General features: G+C 39.7%; 1 protein-coding gene across 2 annotated transcripts in view; it reads left to right on the forward strand.

Moving 5' to 3' along the window:
* Positions 1-10074, forward strand: part of chm (CHM Rab escort protein) — a 109550-nt gene extending 99476 nt beyond the window's left edge. Inside the window, exon 15 of one of the 2 annotated variants that reach the window (XM_026941031.3) lies at positions 8818-10074. In XM_026941031.3, the coding sequence (XP_026796832.1) occupies positions 8818-9093 (276 nt within the window). In that variant the 3' untranslated portion in view covers positions 9094-10074. Of the gene's footprint in view, positions 1-401; positions 3855-8817 lie in introns of those variants that run through there. The other variant, XM_053240377.1, reaches the window with a different exon arrangement.
* The last annotated feature ends 1632 nt before the right edge of the window (positions 10075-11706 follow it).

Genomic DNA, 11706 nt, shown 5'->3' on the forward strand with positions numbered 1-11706 from the left:
AACGTGTCTTCTACCACAAATTTTGTTGAATAACCATGAAATTTGGAAGATAGCTTCAGGAGACCAACATGAACAAATGTTGTTTTTCAGATTTTTTTATATGATGGACGGTAGTCCGTGAGTCCCAAATGAATTTGTCAATGCAGTCGCCAAACAGGAAGTGAGGGCATATCTCAGAAACCTTGATACATTTTTTGACCAAACTTGGTATGTCACTGAAGGACCTCATCCTAGCGATCTCCAAGAAGTTTAATGTAAATTCATCTCTAGCACCTCTGGTGCTATAATTCACAAATCCATAAAACTGCTCATAATTTTTGACCTGCTCAGCATCAAATCAACATTCTTGTTTGTTGTGAATCCCATCCGAAAAAAAAGTTTCTCTGTTTTTTGCTATACAGGATGTTTTGTCCATAGCGTGGGAAGAAATCTGAAGTCGCCAAATGGGATGTGAGGGCATATCTCAGCAAACTTGAGATGTACCTTGACCAAAATTGGTAGGTCACTGAAGGACCTCATCCTAGGGGTCCCCAAGAATTGTCTAATTTCACCTTTAGGTGGCGCTGTAATTTGAACCACTTGACATCAAATCAAGATTCTTGTTTGTATTGAATCTATTGAAGGTGGGGAGTACTACTGATCTATCAAATTTGTCATTTCTAAAACAGGAAGTCTGCCATTTTGAATTTTAGCAAAAAAAAAAAATTTCACTTTTTCTCCTAGAAATTTTGTCGAATAACCATAACATTTTGAGGACAGCATCAGGAGACCAACTGGAATGAAAGTTCTTTTTCAGATTTTTGATATGATGGATGGATCATCCATAACATACAAACGAATTTAAAGATGATGTCACCAAACAAGTTGTGAGGGCATATCTCAGCAATGGTTTGATGGATTCTGACCAAACTTTGTAGATGAGTAATTGACTGTGTCCTATGGGACTCCAAGAAGTTTGGTCTAAATCCCTGCTAGTTACGAATTAGTAAAATGGCTCATAACTTTTGAACCACTTAATCTGCAGTCATGATTCTTCTTTCTCTTGATTCCTTGGGAGGCACCGAGAGCTCGACACGAATTTGTGATCTGCCAAACAGTAAGTCTGCAATATTGAAATTAAATAAAAAATGTTTGTTTTTTTTTAATTTTGCTACTCTTACAAATTTTGTACAATTATCTTGAAATTTAGATCACGACATTGTGAGATCATTCCAAAAAAAAAAAAACTGTGATGTTTCATCCATAATCTGCAAATGAATTTAATGGTTAATGTATATATTAACATTAAACTTGTCACATAGATTTAGCAACATGGTTGGAAACAATGAACAAAGTTTGACATCATTTGCAACTTGGGAGGGCCACTGAAGACGGGAAGTGATGAGATATCTCAGCAACAGCTTGACCTTTTGCCTTCAAATTTAGAACATCTCCTTTGGAGCAAGCGATGATAGTCCCACTGGCTTCTAGTCTTCCTCCATCGTTAAGGGGTAGGGACAGAAAGTGCTTGGCCCTTTAAGTGCTGCTTGCAGCTATATTCTTATACAACCATTGTACTGTTGGAGTGAATCAAGTCTCAAGCACACATGGGCAGAACACACATGCTGATTGGGATTGTGAAAAGAATTTGATGCAGTTTTCCATGCCTGTCCCTTTAATCATCACACTAGCATAACGTATCATGAGACTGGAGATAACTTAAAACTCATTCAAACACTGGTATGGTTAAAAAGCTGAACAGACTAACTGGACTCATGCAGATTACGCACAATCTCAGTTTAAATCTCACAATTTCAGAGTGGGTTATTGGTGTTAATTGATTCAGGTAAAAATGTCCCTATCGTAAGTATGATTGGGCCCATTTTGCTTGCCTGAGTAGCAGGAGGGATTACTACCTGTTGACCAAGTTTCAGGTCTCTATTATTTATGGTTTAGTCTCCCTGATTTGTTTTAGTGGGAAATCATAATAATAATAAGAAGAAATATAGCAGCAAGTGGCAATCTGTGGGGTCCAAGCACCCCTCACAAATAGGGCTGATGAAAGAAGTTTGGCTGAAGGCAGCCATGTTTTTGATATAATTAAGTGATGATTAAAAATTCAGTTACAGATAAGCAGAACAATGCAGCACACCAAATTGCAGCTCAAAAAGGCCGCTGGTTCCTGAGAAACAGCTAATTTACCTATCTTCGCCCCTTTCAATGACCATGCCCCAACCTTTGCGCATGTTCTCAGATCCTTGTACTGAACATATCTTTAAGGTTTGGTTCAAATCAATATCACCAAATATTGAATTACAGCTATTTGAGTAATCCAGCGCCACCTTCTCAGAATAGATTGATGTACACCGATCAGCCATAACATTAAAACCACCTGCGTAATATTGTGTAGGTCCCCGTTGTGCCACCAAAACAGCTCTGACCCATCGAGGCATGGGCTCAACAAGACCTCTGAAGGTGTGCTATTGTATCTGGCACTAAGACATTAGCAGCAGATCCTTTTAAGTCCTGTAAATTGTGAGGTGGGGCCTCCATGGATGACACTTGTTTGTCCAGCATATCCCACAGATGCTTGATCGGATTGAGATCTGGGGAATTTGGAGGCCAGGTCAACACCTTGAACTCTTTGTCATGTACCTCAAACCCTGAAAAATTTTTGCAGTGTGTCAGGGCGCATTATCCTTCTGAAAGAGGCCACTGCCATTAGGGAATACCGTTGCCATGAAGGGGTGTACTTGGTTTGCAGCAATGTTTAGGTAGGTGGAACATGTCAAAGTAACATCCACATGAATGCCAGGGGTCTGGATGGGGTCTGACCGCTCTGCAGCTATGTGCCCCCATATGCAGCAAGCTGCAATTCATTGTGTGTTCTGACACCTTTCTATCATACCCATACTCATACTTTTTCAGCAATTCATGCTACAGTAGCTCTTCCATGGAATCAGACGAGACAGGCTATCCTTTGCTCCCCATGCGCATCAGTGAGCCTTGGGTGCCCATGACCCTGTCACAAGATAACTGGTTGTCCTTCCTTGGACCACTTTTGGTAGGTACTAACCACTGCATACCAGGAACACCCCAAAAAAAACTGCCATTTTGGAGATGCTCTGACCTGTCGTTTTGCCATCACAATTTGGCCCTTGTTAAAGTCACTCAGATCCTTATGCTTGACCATTTTTCCTGCTTCCAACACATCAACTTCAAGAGCTCACTGTTCATTTGCTGCCTAATATATCCCAACGCTTGACAGGTGCCATTGTAACGAGATAATCAATGTTATTCACGTTACCTGTCAGTGGTTTTATGGCTGATCAGTGTATAGTGGCCATATTGTTTAGAAATGTAAACATATTTTTGATAATTATTGAGTTTCACACACTGCTGAGTAGTTTGACACCACATTTGTGAAGATGGGCCAAAAATCCTATAACTAGTTCACAAAAGTATGTTTCGCATATTAAGCAAATTATCACAGATTTAATTAGGCTGAGCTAAAGGGTGAAAAAGGCACTTTTTAGCATGGGAGCAAACACATTAAACTAAAAAGTTTTCACTGTAGGACTTATTTTCCAAGAGATATGCTTGTTTTTGTGTACAAACATGAATAGCGCCCCCAGTTCAAGTGAGATTGCATCAGAAGCCCGAACATACCATTCAAGTTTTGTGACAATACCTCAGCAATAACCCTGTCAAATGCTTGCTGAATCCTGATTGTTTTTTTTTTTTTAATAATTAGGTCATTATCCTAAAAATTCTAACAATTCCAAAAGGGTTACAAACACTGTGCTTGTTCCCCTAAATACAGTTGCAAGTGGCAGTCTGCGGGAGCCAAGCACCATGTGCGAGTCACACCACAGGTAGCTAGTTCTCGCCGAGTTGCATAGAACACTAAAGCGTCCATAGTTGAACATACTATTAAATTTGGTGATGGTAGCTTAATGCTAAAACTGTGAAGTATGCAGTGTGATTGGCTGATGGCCCCCATGTTTTTGAAGTAACCTAGTCAACAGTAGAAATCCACTCACAGATTAGCATGACAGTGCAGTACAACAAATTTAGCAACAAATTTATGAACAGTGTTTTCTTATATGACTGTTGTATTGAAGGAGCACATCATGAGTCAAACAGTCGTGCGTGTAACCTTTACATCTGATTACTTTACAATCAAAATCGGTGCCTGTGTTCGTGCAAGAACGTTTGGGTTATAATGCACTCTGTCTGGAAAAAATGATTGTGTAGGAGAACACAGCTGATGTTACAGCCTCATATTTTTATTTTAGTAATGGATAATTTTGTGGTTACACAGTTGCACTATTTGACCATATAGTACACAGTTATAGAAGGGAATTATTTATAATTGCACTATTCGTTGTCACTCAGATTAGGATGGGTTCCTTTTTGAGTCTGGTTCCTCTCAAGGTTTCTTCCTCATATCGTCTCAGGGAGTTTTTCCTTGCCACCGTCGCCTCTGGCTTGCTCATTAGGAATAAATTCACAAATTTAAAATTTAAATTTAAAATATATATATTTTATATAAATTATTTTATATATTATATATAAATTTTAAATTTAAAATATATATATTTCTGTAAAGCTGCTGTGTGACAATGTCCATTGTTAAAAGCACTATGCAAATAAAATTGAAATGAATTGAATTAAATTCATGTGCTGACTGCGTCATTGACCCGTAGCGTGTTTGACCCAGTGTGCATGCACCAATTACAAACCGCACAGGTCTATATTAAATAAATATGCAATAAACTACAATATCAGAATCCATAAAAAATGCACTACATCCATTTATATGATTTAGCAATGTAAATACAAAGTAGTGTCAGAGTTCACCGTAACAACCATACTAACTCCAGAATTGTAACTGCATATATATCGCCCTAACATTACCATAATGTGCATTCTGCTTAATTAAAATCAAACAACAAGTCATACTTACTTAATATGCATGCACAATGCACCTGAACGAAGGCAAGAGTGATACTTGCTTTGGGTTGGCGAGAATGAGGATACTGGAGGCAGGCTTGGGATAACTCAAAAGGGCTTTATTCTCAACTTTTACTTTGGTTTTTCAGCGTACTGGTTCAGACACACACGCGGTTCTGCTCTGTTCAGCTCTCTCTCTCTCTCTCTCTCTCTCTCAAGGTGCTTGTCTCTCCCCTCTTTATCCTCATCACCGCTCACTGAAACACAGAACAGTCATTAACAAAATTTCCCGCAGGTGTGCAATCCTTACCACACACCTTCTCCGGCTCTGCCCTCCATTCACAAACTGGCACTCGACCACACCTCTGCTTCCACATACCCCCACCTCCTGACTCAGGCTCATCCCAACAAATAGTAATGAAGGGTGAGGACTGCCCAGACATTCCTCTCTATCATGCTGTACTTGAGCTTGTATGAGAGCTTGCAGCTGATATACAACATTGGGCGCACCCCCACCCCACCACCACTACCACCACCTGGGACAACACAGCCCCCAACCCTCTGTCCGATGCGTCTGTCTACAAAACAAAAGGAAGGGTTATGAATTGCTGTAACCCAAATGGAGTGGAAAAGTCTGGGTTTTTTTTCCCCAAAATATTGGCGTCAAGGGGATCTGCCAGTATCCTTTTGTCAAATCCAGTGTCGATTAAAAGAGAGCCGCACCTAACTGATCGAGCAGTTCGTCAATGCGATGCATTTGGTATGCGTCAAATTTAGACACCACATTGACTTTTCTAAAGTCCAAACACAACCTGACTGAACCGTCTGCGTTGGGCACTAAGAGCATCGGACTGGACAAGTCGTTATGGGACTCCTCAATTACTCCTATATTGAGCAAAGCCTTCCCAAGCTCATCCAGAAGTACCTGTTTTTTGTGCTCGGGTAAACGGTAGGGGCGGCTGCGTACCACCACCCCTGGCGGTGTCTCTATGTGGGGTTCTACGAGATTAGTGCAACTGGGTAGAGGTGATAACACATCGGAAAACTCCGCCTGCAACTTGGCAACCTCCATGATTTGTGATGGCAAGAAGTGGACTCAGCAAGGGACTGGGGTAGATTGAGCCGCTGTTTTTAGATTCCGGCCCTAGCTCCTCCTTCTCCTGAATGACCATCACCAAAGCCACAGGGACCATCTCTCTCCATGGTTTATGGAGATTGAGGTGGTATATCTGCCACGACCTGCCTCTATCCATTCACCTTGCCTCTGAGTTGACATCCCCAACTCGTTGTGTGACCTCAAAGGGCCCTTGCCACTTTGCCACTAATTTATAGATCGATGTGGGTAGTAAAATGAGCACATGATCTCCCGATGCAAACTCCTGTAGCTGAGTACCTGTGTTATACAGCCAGGATTGACATTCTTGCGCCTCTAGCAAATTCTCTTGTATTAAGGTGAGGCATTTTGCTCTCAGGTCAAGAACATACTGAATTTCATTTTTGCTGTTACAAAGTCTCTCCTCCTATGTTCCCTAATGACATGTAAGACACCATGAGGCTTGTGCCCGTACAACAGTTTGAATGGGGAAAACCCCATGGAGGCTTGCCAGACCTCTTGTACAGCAAATAACAGGGGCTCGAGCCACTTATCCCAATTCCACGCATCATCATGAATGAACTTACGAATAATTAGTTTAAGCGTTTGATTAATCTGTTTGACCAGCCCATCCATCTGCGGATGGTAAACGCTGGTGTGAATCAATGTCATCCCCAATAATTCATACAGTTCACAAAGTGTCCATGACATAAACATAGTGCCTTGGTTAGTCAGGATCTCTTTCACGATCCCGACTTGGGAGATGACATGGGAAAGTGCCTCTGCAGCATTATGTGCTTTGATAGGTCGGAGATGCACTGCTTCCGGGTGGTGTGTTGTGTAGTCAACTAGAACTAACACAAAGCCGTGCCCTTCTGCAGTCCAGTCTAATGGCCCAACGAGGTCCATGCCAATTCTTTCTAGGGGGCCTCAATTAATGAAAGGGCGCAATGGCGCTTTTGGGGTGGCCAGCGGCTGACATACGCAATATGCTGCACACCACCAGTGATCGCTGTGGATGCCTGGCCAATAGAAACGGGCCATGAGTCTGTTTAGTGTTTTATCCTGTCCTAAGTGCCCCGCTATCGGATTATGGTGAGCTACCTGGAATAACAATTCCCGACAGCTCTTCGGGACCAACAATTGGGTTGTTTATCCCTGTGTTTGAGTGTCACTCGGTATAACCTTTCTTTAATAATCGCAAAATAGAGCTGGGATAGCGCAACATTCAGTTACTCTGACTTGGTCGAAGGCGTGCCTTAGGTTCTCGTCACACGACTGCTCCATGGGGAAACCCCTGAGGGGAATCCCCTCCAAGCCGGGAGGGCTGGAGCCATCCCCACTCTCCGTGTCCCCCCTGATATGGAGCTGATATTGACAGCTTCGGCACCGCTTCCCCAGCAGTGCTGTGCACATTCCACACTGTCTCTCGCTACTGCAAGACCCATCCACAAACATTTCTTTGGCTAATGTCTGAAACCCTGGCCAATATGTCCCCAGAATTAGTAGATGGGTGAGGCGAGGACTAACAGCCGCCTCCACTCTATGTTTTTGCCCACAGATACGCCCCCAAGTGGTCTTCAGCCAGCTGGACTGCCAGTCGGTGGCACTGGAACCATTCCGCCGTCTCCTCTGGTAGTTGACAAACTGCTCCAGTACCGCTGACAGGCGTCGCTGGATGAGGACAACACGAGAATAATTACAATAGGGTTCCAGCGCCTTTAATAATAAATTTTTATTATTATTATTATTATTATTATTTGTTAATAATAATAATAATAATAAGAAGAAGAAGAAGAAGAAAAATAATAAAAATCCTAACAATAGGGTTCCAGCACTTTCAGTTGTTGGACCCCTAATAATAAACATTATTAAACAATAGAAACAATAGGGCCTTTCGCACCCTTGGTGCTGGGGCCCTGAATATGCAAGCTAGCCTACTAAAAAAGGGAGCGACACTGTCTCTCTCTGTCTGTCTGTCTGTTTCTCTCTCTCTGTAGCTCACAAACACTCACAGCCTCAACTCACACCCCAAACTACACTACCCAAAACACATTACACTGAACTTTAACTCTTTACTGTCTAACACCAGTGTATTCTTGAGATTTTTCCGGTGCTCCTATGCAGAATGTGTAAAGGTTTTCTGGTCTGGTAATATAATACAAGGCTGTGCAACCTCAAAGATGATTGCATTTAAGCATTAAATGGCTTGTTTTTAACTGGCTAAGAATTACATTGCAGATATCTAGAATTGAAATTTTTGTTATTTTACTACAATATTACTAAAAATACTTGTTGATAACTGTAATTCATTTCAAGATATCTGTAAATCACCTTTGATTATTTATATATATATGTATATATGTGTATATATATATATATATATATATATATATATATATGTGTGTATATATGTGTATATATATATATTGACTAGTTAACTGTAAAAATTGAATTACAACTTGTATCAATTGTACTATTAAAAGATAAAACAGCTTGCCATATGGTTGGGATATTGTACCTTGGTTGCAAAGGTTTGTCAAGTTTTTTTCTTACCACTGGCCCCAAAGTGTTCCCAAATGTCAGCTTTTTAAAAAGAAGGTGCTAGTTTCACTTTTTGCTACTAATGTTCCTTACTACTTGCCTTTTCCATTTGCGTCTCTCCCTCTCTCTCATTTTGAATGTAAACACAACTTCTGGAAGCTACATAGCTCTATTGCTGCGTTCAACTTAACGCTGTGTTAAGTTCCTTGCTTTATTAATTTTAATCTGTATGTATGTGTTTGTAGGCTGAATTAGTGTTTCATCAGCTGCTACCTGACGAGGAGTTCTGTCCACCTGCTCCGAACCCTGAGGACATCATATATGATGGCGATCAGGGAGAAGGGGCCATCTTTGAGAATGACAGTCACAAAGAAGAAGTGGTAATTGAGAGAGAGGATGAGCTTCTGGAGAACAAGGAACAAACATGTAGCTCAGAACCTGCAGATAGCACAGACAGTGTTGGTCAGGAAATTATGACTGAATATGATATTCAAAGCCTACCACTGGCGAATAGTTCCTAATTAAATGACTGTTAAATCTTTATCTTACACAAGTGACTGTCAGCTACTCTCCTGGAGATCTATATTCTTGCATAATTTAGCGCAGAGTGTAAGCAAAAAACCTGATCAGAAATGCTTAAATACAAAGAAAGACTTTGCAGGAATCTAACATTATGTAACACTGTTCTGGCCCTGGTCTCTGCTCTTCTCTGATGGAAAATAGAAGAGAATGTACTAGTAGTTTACTAGTCTTTACTAGTACTCTTCCATTACTGTCTAAAAATTAATGAAAAGAAAATAATGGGTTTCCACACGCTGCACAGTTACCGTTGTTATATACGTATATCATGTAGAAGACATACATCCCTAATCTGATCTAATCTGAATAGGTCAATACCTGGGTTTGTTGTGTGTGCCTGAAAACATTTCTTTGGTGTTATGGTCCTGACCACACCAGTGTTGGCATACAAATCTAAAAGCATGCAACTGAAAAGCTACCTACCTTCAAATGAAATGCTTGGTGAATAAATAATGCTTGTTTTGTACCCAACATGTTTCAAATTTTTAGTAAGACTTAAAATGTCAATGTGCATTATATTAAACTTGTGTATGTGAATACGTGTAATCAAAGTGAACACTTCGGTATGCTCAAATCATAAATACCTAGAGGCATATATTTTCTTCAGATTCTTCAGAATGTGTTAGCACAGTTTCTGTAGGCTGTATTGCAGTGCAGACTGTGATACAATAATCTGTTTGCTACAAACTGAACAATAAAAGATCTCTTGGTAGTACTTTGTGAAGGATACCTACACTGTGCTTATTTTGTAAGCATTGCATAAATATTTTTTTAAAGTAATACTGGATGATTTATGTAAGGCTTACTCTGAGTCAAAATGCTAGAGAGAGCATAAAATATTTTTATGAAGTACAATAGTTTATAGCTTTGTCTTCACATAAAACAAGAGAACAGAAAAGACATTAAAATGTTTTGAAGGTCAACTGTTTGCAACTGTGGGGTCTGCTTTTTTTTTTTCTTTTTTTTTTTTTTCTTTTTTTTTTTTTAAAACATTGGAAGTTTTTGTCTCACAGCACATTCGTGAAATATTAAGAAGTCCACCCATCATCTTACATTTTATGAAATGTACAGTATTTACTGTATCTACCTCTTATAGGAGAATGAAATTATTTGCTTTCAAACTATTATGAAACATATTAACTTATTTGCAAAGACCGTGTTTCACCTGAATCGCCTGAATGATTTTAATGCCCTCAAACTAAAGTGTTAAAGTTGTATTCATAACACTATTATGAAGCACAATGTATACCCTCTACAACGTAAAGGAAGCCTCGAGCAGTGAGCCCCCAATAATAATTGAGGTTTGTTCCTTCTTTTCTGTCACAGAGAGAATGCCACATTTTTGCAAAAGCTTTTCATAAATTCTCTAACATTACTTTATAAAAGATTTACGCTATCTGCTATAAAGGCCCTATGCAGGTATCCTTCAAATAAAGTGTTACTGTTCATTTCAGAATCTGAAAATGAATTGCTTACCTACAATAATTATGAGGTGAAAACTGAGAGGTAATGAGTTTGATGACATTTGTTTAGTGCTGCTGTAGCTGAACAGATGGCTAATTATCTGGGGGACATACATTCACCGTCCACTTTATTAAGAACACCTGTACCTGTGCGCATTTATGCAGTTATCTAATCAGCCAATCATGTGGCACCAGCACAATGCTTAAAATCATGCAGATACAGGTCAAGAGCTCCTGTTAATGTTCATAACAAACACCTGAATAAAGAAAAAGTGTGATCTTTGTGATTTTAACCGTGGCATGGTTGTTGGTATCGGATGGGCTGGTTTGAGTATTTCAGAAACTGCTGAGCTCCTGGGAATTTTACATGCAGCAGTCTCTAGAGTTTACACAGAATGGTGCGAAAAACAAAAAAATATCCTGGCGTTTAAATTACTGCTTGACACAGGTTTAATCCCAGCCTGGAGAATGTGAGATGGGTGTTTTGAAAATGCTGGAATGAAAAACATTCGTACCTCCTTAAATACTGTTGCAAAGTGCACAAGAGAATTGTTCAGGAGAATGAAAATTGTTTTGGGGTTATGCAGGGTGTATGCAGTGGTGTAATAGTGGGTAATGGAAGTGAAACTATGTCACCTAAAAATGTCACTGAAGCGCGTTTCATGTCTGCACATGCACCACTGAATGGTTAGCCTACAGTAATAAAAGTATTAATCAGTAGGTTTAATTATTATTGTGCTTTTCACAAAACCAAAAACAAAGAGATACTCCTACAAGTACTCAATCAAGCAAACAATGCTGTAACAGCATCCATTATATAGTATAAAATATAGAATTACTTCACAGTAATAAGTATAACTTAATTATTAAAAACAGAAATAATAACAAACACCTATCAAAACTATAAACAGAAGAGGAACTTTGGATAGAATGTAAACAGACATGGCAGTCCATATTTCCACCAAACCCTTAAAGCATCCAATGCTGCTACTTAATTATCTGCCTAATTCTGTGTGCCATCCTCATAAATTTGTGGAAATTATTTATTTACAGAATTTGGGTTTCATTTCATAGTTTGAGTGAGTGTATTTT

The sequence above is a fragment of the Pangasianodon hypophthalmus genome, chromosome 15 (genome assembly GCF_027358585.1).
Source record: "Pangasianodon hypophthalmus isolate fPanHyp1 chromosome 15, fPanHyp1.pri, whole genome shotgun sequence".
Lineage (NCBI taxonomy): Eukaryota > Metazoa > Chordata > Actinopteri > Siluriformes > Pangasiidae > Pangasianodon > Pangasianodon hypophthalmus.